The sequence below is a fragment of the Xiphophorus couchianus genome, chromosome 18 (assembly GCF_001444195.1).
Source record: "Xiphophorus couchianus chromosome 18, X_couchianus-1.0, whole genome shotgun sequence".
Lineage (NCBI taxonomy): Eukaryota > Metazoa > Chordata > Actinopteri > Cyprinodontiformes > Poeciliidae > Xiphophorus > Xiphophorus couchianus.
In genome coordinates, this window is record NC_040245.1 from 20,006,284 (window position 1) to 20,021,326 (window position 15,043).

General features: G+C 39.8%; 2 protein-coding genes across 2 annotated transcripts in view; one reads left to right on the forward strand and one right to left on the reverse strand.

The window, feature by feature from the left end:
- Positions 1-310: 310 nt before the first annotated feature.
- Positions 311-3,502, reverse strand: LOC114133402 (protein FAM98B). The gene is made up of 8 exons (XM_027999284.1): positions 3,349-3,502; positions 3,023-3,132; positions 2,715-2,837; positions 2,369-2,631; positions 2,206-2,286; positions 2,008-2,124; positions 851-997; positions 311-772 (listed from the first exon to the last, which is right to left on the reverse strand). The coding sequence occupies exons 1-8, from the start codon at positions 3,390-3,392 to the stop codon at positions 617-619; spliced, it is 1,041 nt and encodes a 346-aa protein (XP_027855085.1). The 5' UTR covers positions 3,393-3,502; the 3' UTR covers positions 311-616.
- Positions 3,503-7,100: 3,598 nt separating this feature from the next.
- The window catches only part of LOC114133393 (BICD family-like cargo adapter 1), a 29,972-nt gene continuing 22,029 nt past the window's right edge, over positions 7,101-15,043 (forward strand). Inside the window, exons 1-2 of the mRNA XM_027999273.1 lie at positions 7,101-7,529; positions 9,162-9,377. Coding sequence (XP_027855074.1) covers positions 7,284-7,529; positions 9,162-9,377 — 462 coding nt within the window. The 5' untranslated portion in view covers positions 7,101-7,283. The remainder of the gene's footprint in view (positions 7,530-9,161; positions 9,378-15,043) is intronic.

Consider the following 15,043-nt stretch of genomic DNA (forward strand, 5'->3'; position numbering starts at 1 on the left):
AGAGGGTTTTTTAAAAATCTATAACATGTGGGAACTTTTGTGATTGGTCAGAAAATTTGGCAAAATAGGGCAAAGAGAATTGAAGGTCAGGAGTAAAGGTGGACTGATATGGATTGTTTAAGGATGAAGCTGGTGCTAATATTTCATAGCAGCCAATCATCAATATGCCAAGTTGGATATTATTATTAAATAATCCTGTAAAATGGGAGCAATAATCACCATAGTTCCAATACTTTGGAAAAACTGAAATAGAAACAGTTTCAAAACAGGTTAAAAATAGTTGATATGATGGAAACATGAGAACAATGAGTGACAGAAACAAGTTTATTCTTAAGTTTATTCTTAAACTCATCTGCAAATATGGAAAGCCAACAGATAAAGAAAATATGGCTTATTTATCTCTCAAATGAAATAAATCTTACAGAAATATCTGATCATAAACCAGAGCATGTACTGATTATACACTTTACAGTACTTCAGAAATGTACTCTATGAAGTATGTACAAAATTATGAATAATTTAATCATTTAAAAATTATATTACAAGCACCATCCTCTGACCCGTTTATAGCCCACAAAAAGAAAAACATACTATCAAATAACACCTAGAAAGAGGGCTACTCCTTTTTCCCTTTCTTTTTCTGGTGCCTATGTTGGTGTCCGCCTCCTCTTCCTCCTCTGTTTCCTTGTGTTCTTCGTTCTCCCCATGTTGGCATAGGAGGCTCAATCTCCCCAGGCCGGCCTCCTCTGTCTGGGACGCTGCCCATTAACATCTAGGGAGAGTAACACCAGATGTTAAAAATAAATAAATAAAGATGGCTTCACCCATGAAAATATGTCCACAGCTCCACCTTGTAGACGGCGGTGCTCTTCCCAGCTTTTATTGGTTCAATGAAGGACTGATCTTCTCTGGCAGCCAGCAGGAGTGATGGAGACACTTGGGAGGATCCGGTGAGGGTCACCAGAGATGGCACCGAACCTAGAGCAGCTCTGCGCTCCTGCAAACAAATAGCTATTAAACCAGGGAAGTTTATGTCTACGCAGCTCTAGTGAGGTCATTAATTAAAGCTAACATGTACTAGACGTGTTCAGGTGGTAGACAGTAATCCAATAGTTTGTGACATTTGGAGCCCATTCCCAGGATGAATCGGCATGTCAGGTCTTGATGTACCACCTTCAGCTCCAATTCAGCCCTTGTGACTTTCCTCCACACTTTTAAATGGATTCACATTTCTCACAAGGCTGAAGTTACCCAACACACTTTTTCCTTCCACTAAGCTTTCCACTCTTATGCTTAGATACAGCACTCTAGACCAACAATGACTGTGGAGGTGCCAACATAGTCAGAATAGTTTTGTGTCCAAAATTGTTTTTTATTGGTCTTATGTGATGTTCAAATGTTCTGAGGAACTGAGTTTTGGCTTTTCAATGGCTGTACGCCACCATCATCAAGTTTGTTTATTTATTAGAAACAAATGCTTGACATACGTCACTGATGTACAGTATGTCAAGCGTTTGTTTGTGTAATGAGTCAACAAAATACATGATGTTTCTCTTTTTTAATTGAATTATTGATATAAATTAACCTTCACTCACAAAGCAAACTTTTAAAACTTATGTCATGAAGCTGTGACATTGTGCGTAACAGTCAAAATGTGCTGGTTGTTATTCTGAATATATTACAGTCTAAGACAGATGTAAGAAACTATGTTTCTAATTATGTAATTATCACCGACCTGTGTAATTAAAAGAAAAAATCACTGTAAACTACCTAAATTACTTTTCAAAAAATATATAAAGGAATATTTCAACGAAAACAGGAAATTTGACTGCCATTTGTCATGTAAAAGATATTAAACTTGCAATTCAAACTAAAATTTGGTTTAATTTGTTGTCTAATAAGCTCACACAGAAAATCTAAACTCTTAACCACAAACTGAAGGATCCACTTTCATTTCAGCTGTTAGTTGAGTTCGAGTTCATTGAAAGAAAGGATTTGTCACAATACCTTTTGTTTCTCTCCCCACGCAAATGACTCGAGTGTGACCTGAAAGCGTTTAATCATCATCTGTCGCCGACACTGATAATCCACAGACAGAGTCTGATTGATCTTCTGCAGCTCCATCTCAAAGAAACAAAAGAAAAATGCTTAAAATATTATTGATGCAAAGTTTTACATGACAGGCAAACATTCATGTGAACTTACCCACTGCTCTGAGCTGAGGCTGGCTTTCAGAAGAGGGTTTGTCATATCTCCACCTGGCAGACGGACAAGCCTTGACTTCACCTGAATTTAAAAAAACAATTCTTAAGATCTCAGGATTTTTCAGTGTAGATAAAGTTTATTAATGTCCTGCTGTTGGGCTCACTTCATTCTCCACATCTTCAAATTGAGAAGAAGCATCTAAACCGAGTGCATGCAGCAGTAGAATCCACTCCGCCTGCATCTCTGCCTTCATTCTCTCCGTGTCTGCAGGATCTCCGTCTTTGCATTCTTCACACAAATCATCATAGCTGTAATGTTCAACTCGCTGCTCTTTCACAGGTTCTTCTTCTCTGGTCAAATTCTCTTTGGGATGCAGCTCCTTCTCCTTGATTACATGAGCTGCAAGCAACTCTGAGACAAGGAACTCTGCAGATTCACAAAATAAAAGATGCGATTTCCAAAATGTTTAGAGAATTTATCATCGTCCATAAGAGAAAGCAGTTCCTCACCGGTAATCCTGTCGAGGGCAGACGGTTCCAGCAAATCAGTCATAACAGCGAGGGGCGAGAACATGTTTGACATCAAATTTCTCAACTCTTCCACCAACAAGACGTCACCTGCTCCCCTCAGGTCTAAAAACAATAAACCAAGGACAGTTTAGCACATTTGAACGTTACGCTATTCCTTTTTCCAATCATTTTACAGTTATACACTACTCGTTTACCCGATTTTAAACCTTTGCCAACCATAGGCAATGGTATGTTAGTAATTATGAATTAACTATGAGCTGAACCGCACGGAGGAGCTGTGGCCTCACCTGTTAGCTCCGGACACAGAGTCCTGAGCTCCGCGGACAGCCAGTTGAGCAGCGGACAGGGGAGCTCGTCACACCTGCACCGCAGGAGGCAGCGGCCGTCTCTAGGGTACCTGAACAGGAAGTGACAGGTGAACTCAGAGCAGACAGCCAACCAGTTTCAAGTCCCGAGTCAGTAAACTTTAAGGCTAACTGAGAAATATGAAGCCATGAATCACAGCTAGCTCTTAAGCTAACCCGAAGCTATTATTACCTTTTAAACGATTTGCCATATTAACCAGATTTAGCCGGGTCGGAGTGCAAGAAAAGTTCAAGTAATTATTTCTCACCCCAGAGATACAATAGCTGAAACTGTCTCCACGCTCCTCTCCATTCCCACCGTGAAAAGTAAACGATAATTCACATCGGCTTCTACCAGTTTTCTCAACCCGCAGGTGAAAGTTCAGGCGTGTTTACAAAGCCTGGTTTCCGTTGGACGTCCTGCTCCCTTTGTATCGCCCTCTACTGGCCGGGGGAGGCATAGACAATACACAACATCTAAACAGGAAAAATACCCAGTTAATTTGATATTTCTTTAGAAAAACAAGGGCACAATTGTTGGAAAAACGTAATGAGGAAATTTAATTTTAAATAATATACATGAACAAAAACTCCACGTAATTTTTAAATTAATTCTAATACCAATACGAAGCTTTTTTGAGAGTCACACTATGAAAATATTTCCTACAGACTCACAAAACCTTCTGAAGTAATCCAGAATAAACTTTCCTCTGCTTCCTTCTAAATCATTATCTAGTTTTCTGTTGCTTTCTTAATAAGTTTGTGATTTCTCATAAACATAGGATTACCATAATTTCCACCAAACAATCTTATTCATGTTTGGGATGTGTTTCTAATATATGTTGACTTCTGTTGTTGTTGTTGTTTTTTCTGTTTTTGTTCTGACAGAATTGCACAACACTGCATACAAAAAAGTTTTATCATCTAAGTTTTAAAATTCTAACTTTTTAAGTATGTTCATTAATAAAACCTTCCCTCAGAACAAAGTAATATAAAGGGTTGTGAATTTTTCTTTGTATTTCTTTTTTGTTAGATGTGACTTAAGTTCTGTAATAAGAAGGCCATTTAACTCTCTGTTACGCTTTTGTAAACTTCTGTCATTTCCTGTATTTAACAGATGGTTATTTATTAGGTGCATACTCTTCTCCAGCAAAGTTTCAAACCAGTTCAGTGTAATGACAGTTGCTATTTTGTTTAACAAAATATTTCAATTTTTCTCATTTTTGAGAATCATCCTGTTTGAGGGTTTACATCTATTAACTAACTTATTGCATAATAAGAAGATCCTATGTCTTTTACAGAATTTTATATATATATATATATATATATATATATTTATATCTATATCTATATATATAGATCTATATATATCTATATATATATATGTTATCTCACTAGGCAGAGCACCCACATTGGCTGACAGGTTTGTTTTCATTTCGAAGACCACTATTCTCTCTGTCTTTGATGGGTCAAGTTCCTGAAGACCAGATCAGTGGAATGCACACATGATCACAGCCTAATGACTTCAGCTGGAAGGAATTCCCTAATCCTTTTCCTTACTGGAACAAACAAGAGCTGTTTAAGGAAATGGACTGATTCCCATGTAAGGAAGGGGAAGCTTTAACTAGTCAAACCAAACTGGTTTGATTTGACTCAGTTTGTTTTGTATGTTTAATCTGTTAATTGGTAGTGAGATGTCTGTAAAACAATCTTAGACCCAAAGGGTGTATATTAACTTCTGAATGCTTTGTGTATGAATCCCCTGAACTTCATCGTGTAGAGTAGGGTTGGACTGTGGTTTTTTTATAAACCTAAGCTACTGCATATGTGACTTTGGTGCCAAAAACTGAGACTAGTGAGACCTGCTGAAAATCTGTTTCAAAAGTAAAATAAAAAACAATCAGAGCCCTGAAAAATTGTGCAGCCTGTTCTTGTCTTTTTTCATCATCGGCCCTCTTTATGACGGCTGGTTTTCATCCTGTTTGAGGGTTTAACAACAATAACAAACTGAGAGAAAGGTATTACTATTGATTATTAGTTCATTTACTAGCATGATTCACTCCTTAAATAAATGAAACATTCATTTAAGGAAGGAGAGCTAAATATAACTTTCTTTACAACTTATGTCATGCAGGAAAGATGACCTCATACCATATAGTGTGACTTAGCTAAAATTATGATCCCAAGTCAAATAGTTTTTTCTGACTTAGTAAATGATTACATAAATCCACCTAAAATCTGATTATCAGGCTCTGTAAATGTTCTCTTGACTTTAATTAGTCTTTACGACCCAGTGCTCTCTCACCGCTGCGTCATGTGTTGCTGATAACGTGGAGCTGGCCGAATGCTTGGTGTCACACAGCGTGATTTGATGAGGGTGCCATTATCGCCTCCCTCTGAGGATTTTATGGTTGTCAGATTTGCTTCAAGGCCATCTTTCCTGCCTCCTTCTGCACTTTCTAACCACAGATAATCTGGAACATACGTAGAACTGGCCTTATCGGTCTGACCTAAAAGAAGTCGGTGTCTGTGCTGCAACGTTTTGTACAAGTAGTTCATGTTTATTAGCTTTAGTCAGACTGCTCCTTCTCCTTCTCATGTCTGGTTGTATGTGCACATGTATGAACCCAAGGGCTTTATTAGCTTTGCCTGCATGTATTGTTAAGCCCTGCAGGATTTCACAGCAGGCGTTCTGTTAAACAACCCGTCACACTGGTGGCACATCAACAGGAACAATGGAGACAATAGTGAGCGCTGACGTACAGTCCCTCTATGTTTGCTGATACCATATGTACAGAAGCTGTGGCTTCGCTGACTATGAGGCTCTGCCATGCGTCAGGATGCTTTGTCTCTTATTCCCCAGACACCGGTTCCTGCTCCAGGAAAGCTTACGGATGACGACCTTTAACCTCTGAAGAGCGTCTAGACAAAAAGGGCAAACACTCCCCCTCGGAGGCAGTCAGAAATCTCCCAAAACAGACTCTTTATAGCAAGGACTATGACAAAACACCTGTTTATTGGTTTAATTTAAGAAAAAAAAAGTAAATCGGTAGAAATTTCTTAACGATCCGTAACATGACATATGCTAAACCTTTTCAGATCATCAAAAATAATTTTAAATCAAAGAAAGAAAGCCAGAGGAAGCACAACATTCAGTTTGCGAATGATTATTTAACTTATTAAGGGCAATGCATTTTATAGAGCAGGTTCTGATTCAAGGTTTTAAGCACAAACAACCTGTTTTCAGACCTTCAACATCTGTTTGACTTCAGATCCAGACTTTGACTAGGTCATGTTTAAAATCTTCATTTTGTTTTCAGTAAATGTCCTGAATTTCAGGGTTTCCTTAAGGTCAGCTATAGGGAGAAAGTGAGAGTTATAATCACTCCTATAGTAGGCTACATATCTGAAAAATGCTCACCATATAGATTTTTAAAATGTATTTCTATTTCACATTTTCAGCGACACTGCAATTCAAAGTTCTTTACACGATTAAAAGGAAAATAAAACAACAAACAAGCATGAAAAACATTACATTTTCGTGGCAAAGTAAAGAAAAACAATTACAGGTTGAAAGACAAACCACAGTTTATTTCACACAGAGCTGTTATTAATCAAAGGCCTAAACACATAATACAAGAACATTAGGTAGAATATGAACGAATATCTTTTGTTTTGTATAGGTGTACTGCAGAAAAAGTGACATCGGTCTTGAAGCTGAACCATTTGGGACAAAAACAGACTTCTCTTCCACAGTTATTTGAATCAACATTGTGGAGTCATTGCTGTTGTTTGAGTTGGAGCTTTACTGAAACTCAAACTAACTCACTAGGGAGGTTAAAAAAAAAAGCACCGCAAAAAAACATGTTTTTTTTGCATGTCCGAGTCTCAATCAGGAGTTGTCATGTTTCCATGACGAGGAGACATGACACAGGGCCCGGAGAGGAGGACAGGTGTCTGTTTGGGCGGGGCGGAGGCAGCCGCTCAGGTGAGAGGAGCCACGCCCCCTGGAGACCAAACAATCGTTGCTGCTGGCAGTAGGACTATTTTTCCCCAACTGTGGTCTGGACAGAGACACAGGAGCCGCTCTCAGGGACTATCGATGAATGGCAGCAGCTCTGCGCTTTTATTCCCTGCATATTTAGAACAAGAACCAGAATCAGTGTTTCATTTGTAGCAGGAAAAAACAGCGATCGCGTTAGTCATGGAGCCGCTGCACGAGTGGAGCTTTAAGCCAAAGAAACTGGAGCTGGAGGAGGATTTCTACTTTGACTATGGAGCTGAGGAAATAACAGATTACCAGGACCCCTCTGAACTCCTGGCTGCTCTGAAACAAAAGGAGGAAGAGGTTATTTTGGCAGCGCAGCTGGGAAACGCGTTGCTCCTGGAAAACCGTCAGCTGAAGGAGAAGAGCGACAAGCTTCATGAGCAGTTCACAGACAGGCTGGAGGTAAGGGGGAATAAAAAACAGATTTCTCTCTCTTTTTTCATGCGTTTTAAACAGGATTTAATTAACCAAAGGGATATAATTAGCGAAATGTGCTGCGTAAAAAGTTTGCGTTTTGGGTGGGCGGGTAACTGGGATAATGAGTGTTCACAGCTCGGAGGGAAACGTCTTCTGTTTTAAAGAGAGCGATAAACGGAGAGAAATACTCAGATTAAACTGGGCGGAATGAACAGATTTGGAAGTATATGGTCTGCCAAATTCATGAAAAATCCATTCACCTCTTCTGAAAAGTGCTCCAGGTTTATCTCCCATCTTTATAAAATGCACAATAAAGGTTAACATTTGTTCCCCCCCTAAGTTGCTTTACTTGAGTGTAAGAAAAATCGGGTTTCTGCCTATTTGTTCTCTCTAAAAACAAAACAATCACTCAGTTTCGGTGACTGGACTAGCATCTCTATCTAACTGAAATGTCAACACGGAAATGTTTCCCATGCCACATCATGCAAAGTGAGGGGGAAAAAAAGCTGCCAAACTGCTCTGGACTTCCCTCTTATGATAAACATTTCTTGTGCAACACCCGGTGTTATAATCAGACCACGAGGAGGGGCGCTGTTCCCATGTGCCAGGTGTTTTGTTGCATAAAATCTCACACTTGAACGATTAAACACGTCATCTTTTTCTCCAGTATGAAGTCCTGTTCAGATATGATGTAACTCTATCCCCTGTTGGATACAAAGAGCAACAGCAAAAATAATTGTAAAAACTCACAGACTGATATGTTTAACTGGCCCTGCAGATGATGGTGAGGGGAGCTGCAGGGGTCATCGGAGTGTCTCTACCCTCTGATCTACGTCTGCTTCAAAGACCTTTGCAGGATCAGGGCTCCTCACACACTCTGGGACTTTCTAAGTTGATTAAAATGCTGAAAAGCTGTTGAGTCTGTGGCACAATTATCAAGTTTTTTTTTTGCAGTCTGGAAAAGTGTTGGATTTTATGCAACAGTTTCCAAAGTGTTGCAAAAGAGAACACTTTCTCTAGACTTACATTGTCCGTATTTATTGCCACTGGAAAGCCATGTACCTTCAAACCAAAAATAAATACTTTTTTGGGGAGAGATGAAAGTGGTGATGGGGGAAATTTGATTATGCACTCTAAGCCGTTTCTGTCTGGGCTCCTAACCTGCGAGACACAATTATACAGAACGAACAGATTCAGAGCTACTGATAGTAGATGACTACACTGGAACAAGTCCCATAAATCAATGGATACTACAAATTACATCCACTCTTCCACCAGATAGGATTACACGTGTATTGAAGAGCAACATGGAAAAATTTGAAACAATTTGGAGGCTCTTCATTTATCAGAAAGATGGAGAAAGAAGATATTACTTAAATATATAAAGACTATAAAAGAGCACTTGTTTGATTTTTACGGTTGCTTTTTGTTTGTACTGTATATTCTACCAAGTATTTCATGCAATAATGCCTTCTGAGAGGATTTTGTCGTAAATGATCAAATAAAAAACCTATGCACACATGCTGGATGAAGGGCATGAATGACTCGATGATGTTGGAGCTGATGTTCCCGCCGTCACCTGTTCATCTTTCGCCTCGTTTTCACCTGCGTCTACAGGGGCTGGAGCAGGGGCGTCATGAGCTGCGACTGAAGCTGGAGGGCTGCCAGTCCCAGTGGGAGAGCCAGGTGGGAGAGCTGGAGCGGGACGCGAGGGAGCTGAGCGCCCAGGTGGAGCAGCTGACCCGGGCGCTCAGCGAGGCCGAGAGGGAGAAGGGTCGACTGCAGCTGGAGCACGGCGAGCAGACGCAGCGTCTCCGGGAGGAGCTCAGAACTGTGAGTCTGACACAAAGGTCTAGTTTGGAAAAAAAAAAAAAAAATCTCCCATCCTTATAGCTGCAACGGTTACGACGGACCCGCTTCTTCAGGCCATCTGGGCCGAACCGGATAACTGGAGTGTAATCTGATCCGATCATACGAAACTAAGCTGCTTGTGTATCAGTCTGAACTGTCTTAGCGTTAAGCTGAGACTCTCAGGTGGTTGACGCGCTCAGAGTGAGGTCCTTAAAGAAATTCTTACTGTACAGAAGAGTCAGGAGTTTACATACGATGATGTTCCAGGCGTTTCAGAACTTTTGAGTTCTAGATCCAATCTGCAGCTGCCCAACTGATGATTTTGAGGTGAAATTTAGGAATTTTGATGTAGGCTTCCTCTGTCAGTATGTAAAACTGATCCTCAACATGATGCTACCACCCCCATAGTGGCCACAAAGCTCACAATTTGTTTAATCTGAGGAATTTGTCTTGTAATCATTATTACTTGCAATAAAAAAAAGGTCCAATGCATCATTAAAATACTACGATTAAAACAAAAATGGAAGCGTATTTAAACTTCTAACAAGAACTGTATATGGACATTCAGTCAGTAGCTGGGTGTTTCTTCTTTCTTTCTTTTTTTTGGCATGCCAAGGAAGATCTGTTCTGGTGTTGAGCAGGATGGAAATAATATGTAAACAAGAAGGGGAGTGAAAGTTAATGCCGTGACTTTATTTCAGATCTGGACACGAGATTAGACCGTATCTGACCGCTGCTGGTGTCGCTTTACAAAAATAAATGCACAATAAATCCAGTTTCAGTGACTTTTGCAGCTATTTCAAAGATTCCAGCTCTTGAAATGTGTTTTTCGATGTGTGTGTGTGTTTTTAAGATGCCAAAAATAACTAAAACCTTCCTTTAAATTCATCAGGCTCAGGCAAATGTTTCAGTTGCCCCAAAGTTGTCCCAAACAATCCCTATTCGCTCTTTAGTCTGCTTAGTGTTCCAGATCAGTTAAAGGAGTTACACAAAGTTAAGTTTTAACTCGAAAACTTGCTTGACATCACAAGTGGGTTCAATGACAGCATCCAGCTGACTCAGGTCCTTCGTCTTGCATGTGTTCAAGTTGAACATTTATCATCCTCGGTTTCTGATCTCACAGAAAAAACCCTCCCAAAGCCAAAAATGAGGTCTGACATATTTTACTGCTTCTTATCAGCAAACAAGGAGGAGCCGATCGGATCCCACAGCTGGACAACCTTGAGTAACTTTCCAGCTTTAGAAAACATGTCGTGTTCTCTCAAACATTTGTGAAAATGTTGCGTTCCAGTCGACCGGTCGCTTAACCGCTCGACGCGCTCCTTTGTGTTGTTGTGAAATCTGCCTCAAAAGTTAAAAATGAATCCAAACGGGAGCTAAACCCTCCCAGAAGTCAAGGTCCAAATAATCAAGGAACTCCTCCACTGCTGGGAATCAACAGACTCCCTTAAAGTTCAGGAAAAAGTCAATTTAGATAAAAAAAAAGCTCAACTCTCTGAGCTGCTTTAGGAGAAAGAGAGAGAAAAGTGAAGGAAATGCCTAATTTGGCTGGCAGGAGTCATTCATAGTTTTTGGCTCTGTGTGGCTGGTAAAATGTCAGAAACTAAAGCGGACAAGTCGGTGGAACTACTTTGGAGAGGAGCTTTGTGTTGAATGTTTGGTGGTCAGACGTGGTGAAGTGGACCGCTGCTGCCCGCTCGGGTGAGTTGTGGCTGTTTGTCATGTTTTTTTAAAATTTATTTTTATTGCAGCTTGCAGACTGGTTGCCTGTTAGGTCCAGAAAGGTTGAATTAATTTCAGCAAACCCAAAAACAATAAAATTTTCTCCTTTCCTCGTGTAGCTGCTCTCGAAACAACTACTGCATTAAGCCTTGATTAAACTCGAGAGGAGTAACACCTCGTATCCCAGGCATTAAAATGTCTCAAGCCAAGAAATTCAGAAGATGGTAGATTGATCAAATGTTTCTATTTTCTTTACTAGTAATCATTTAGTTTCAGAATCAGGACAATAATCACCTCAACAAATGAAATGTCAGTGTCCTGAGACAGACAGAGACAACTTATTTTCAAAACTTAACATCTGTTGAACCACCTTTCACTCGAGCCACAGCTGAAAGTGGAATGTGTTGATGCATATTGGTGCTAAATGTTTTTTTGTTATTTTTTTTGGCTAAATCACTCAAGCTCATTCATGTCGGAAGAAGAAAATTATTGGAAATTGTCATACATTCTCAGTTAGATTTAGGAATGGACTTTGACTGGACCGTTTCAGTGTAGCTCTGGCTGTAAGCTCAGCGTTGTTGTCCTGTTTCGACGGGTTTTCTTCCAGGATTGAGTTTTATCCATCTTCTTTTTTCTTTTTTTTTTATAAACTCTGATTGTGACGGTTCTCTTCTCCCTATGGAAGAAAAGCGCCTCCACATCATGATGCGGCTACCACCGTGTTTCACTGTGGGGACGGCGTGTTCAGGATGAACTATTTCAGTTTGGGGGCTTGAGAAAACGTTCCATCTGGTCTTTTTATTTTAAGATTTTACTGGAAGCAGCAGCTTAAAAACAAATGTCCACAGAGTTCAGAAGTGAGTGGATAAACAACGGTCCAGATCCAGAGACGCACAGTTTAAACATCAGGGAGAACTGAGCGCCGACAGGATTTAATCACATTAATGTTCCTGCAGTCTGCCTGATGCATCCGTTTGTTTTTAATTGCATAATTTTGCATTAGGGGGAATTTTCCTGTCAGTCTTTATCAAGCTAAAACATGACAAGTAATTCAGAAGAAAGAGGAGGTTTTGACATTTTCTTCTCGGGATGAAAAAGGAGGAACTTCACTGGAAACTTGAACGTGAACTTAGCTACAGTTGATAAGAAATACCAGCCTGCAACAGGAGTCTGTTTATGATGGCAGGCCAGAAATATTCAGTTGCTGCTGCAGGAAAAAGAAGAACTGAGATTATTAACAGATCAGCTTCACTCAAACTCGGTGACACGGGTCCAGTTTTCCTCCAGTCTTCCTGACTATCCCACCATGTTTATGACTTTCCAATGTTCTAATTATGTAAACAAAGAGTCATACTGAAAATGGTAGTAATGCTATATGAATGAGTAGATGACATGCCATGTAAACACAAAATGTATTTTTTAAAATAAAGTTTAAAAAAATAAATAAATTCAAATGAGATGGAATAAAAAATATAGCAGTGCACAGGATGGATAACTAACATGAAATAACAGTTTATGTCTTTATTGTTTTCATACAGGTTTAACATTATTCCCTTTATTTATTAGTTTGCTGCACCAGTCTTTGATCATTATCCTCACTGTTTGAAATTGTGACAAGAAGTTAAGATTTATTCTGCAGAACCCTAAAAAAGTTTTTTATTTGTGAGTGAAGTAATCCAAGAAGCATTTGTAGTACATCAATGAAGGAAAAGCTCAGTTTTCCATCATTTTTCTGCATTTTTATTTAGCTTTAAATAAAAATGTGATGATGTGTTCCTGCTTACATTTATTTAAAAGCTGCTTTCAATAAAATTTTAAACACTATTCTTTAAGTAAGGACCAGGTTTTGTCGCAGAGACCAAAGAGAGACTTTATTTTATTGGTATTGTCAAAGAGGCTTTCCTAATAGATAGATAACAACGATCCATAAAAGTCAATAATAGATTTTTCTTTTAAGATTAAAAAATAATGATGATTTAAGAGGAAAAAAATTGTATTTTGTTTTTTTTTCCTGCACTCAGACGTTATTAAACTCATTATTTGCTGTAAAATCTTGATGTCACCATTACAAGTTTTAAACCTAGGTTTTTGATTAAACATAATGTAAAAAACTTCTAATTTTGATAAGTGTTCATTAAAATAATATTATTTTTGGGCGGTGTAAAATTTCCTCATTTCTTTAAACTCTTAAAGCAGCAACATAAATCTTTTTTTTATTATGTTTTTTAAAGATGTATTTTTCTCAATATGGGAAAGGTCAGGTTTTGTTGCAGATGAACTTTATTTTTATTTCCCCAAAGGCATTTCTAACATTTGGGCCACCGGAGCTCCATTCTGCAAGCTTCACATTGACCTACAGTTCACCTTTCCACCTCTCGTTTCCCACTCACTGCAGCGCGATCACAAGCTCCGACTGTGGATCACTGTTTTATGAGACAGCTGTGATAAATCCCTCCCTGTGGATTTCCGTTATTAGAAAAGGTGGCTGCCTGAATTACAAAAGCCTCCGTGACCTCTGCCCCTAATGTCAGCATCACCGAGCTCACAAACGGCATAAAACAGAAGCCGTTCTACTTTTAAGATATAAATCTGTCTTTTCTTTTGACCGTTTTGATGCTGCCTCTCACACCCAAACATCCTTGCGTCCCAGAGGGAGAGCCGACCTTTTCTGCAGGGTGGCGTCGGCTGTGGCTGGGGATGTCAGCTGCTCGATATCTCTGGAAACCTGAGGCCTTATACTTCTTCCAGAGAATGGCTCTCCTGTCTCTGGTGTTTTGCTGAGCGTCAGTGGGTTGGGGTCTCTATTGTGGAGGAGGCCCATGTTTGTGAAATGACAGAGAGACGAGACGTTCATTATTAGCTCCCCTCCAGACTACAACTTTGCTTCTGTGGGCTGTGTTTTGTTTTTGTCCATCAGTGTCTCCTTCGCTCTCATCACGCGTCCTCTCCTTTTTAAGCCTGACTTCCTCTTTACACTCACTCTGAAGCCCATTTGCCCCCGTCGTGTCCAAGTTTACCCCCTGCTCCACGGCTGTCCAATGTGGCATGAAGATGTCACAAAGCGGACCAAGATGCCTCTGCGCTCAGTCTGTCGCAGAGGCCAGCCTTTCGTCTGGTATTATGTGGGGGTGATGGAACCTGACAGCCTCATGCCGAACTGCTGAGTAAGGGGAACCGAGGGTCCGGGTTCAGGAGGCTGGAGGCGGGGAGCACGGCGGATATTTGGTCACCATGGAGATACTGTGCAACTTTCAGAGCTGGTACTCTGAGCTTAATCTTGTTGATGTTGGATGTTACAATTTTAAGGAACTTTCAGGGATTGCAGCTTGTTTTTTTTCCTGTGCTCAAGGCCAGATTCTGCAATCCAATCAGATTTTCACCAGGGAAAAACTTCTGAATTGTAAAACAGCTTTTATTTGTCTCTTAAATCTACCTAAGCCAGGGGTCTCAAACTCCAGTCCTCAAGGGCCGCTGTCCTGCAACTTTTAGATGTGCCTCTGCTGCACCACACCTGAACGGAATAATTAGGTCATTAAGGCTCTGGAGAACTTATCTACACAAGGAGGAGGTAATTAAGCCATTTCACTCCAGTGTTTTGTACCTGTGGCACATCTAAAAACTGCAGGACGGCCCTTGAGGACTGGAGTTTGACACCTGTGATATAAACGGTCCAAACATTATTTTAAAAAACTTACATGAATCATGCAAACTTATAAAAAACTATTTTTTTCACCACTTGACATGCAACTTCTTGTTGAGGCTTAGTTTAGAGTATTTCTTTAAAGGGGTGGTATTATGTAAAATCAACTTTTTTGAGCTTTATATCATTAAGTTATTCCCCCATCAAAAACATACCTGTAGTGTTGCCTTGAAACTTTTATGCATGTTTGAGAAATCCTTAACCTTTGCCCCCACAAAGCGCCAAC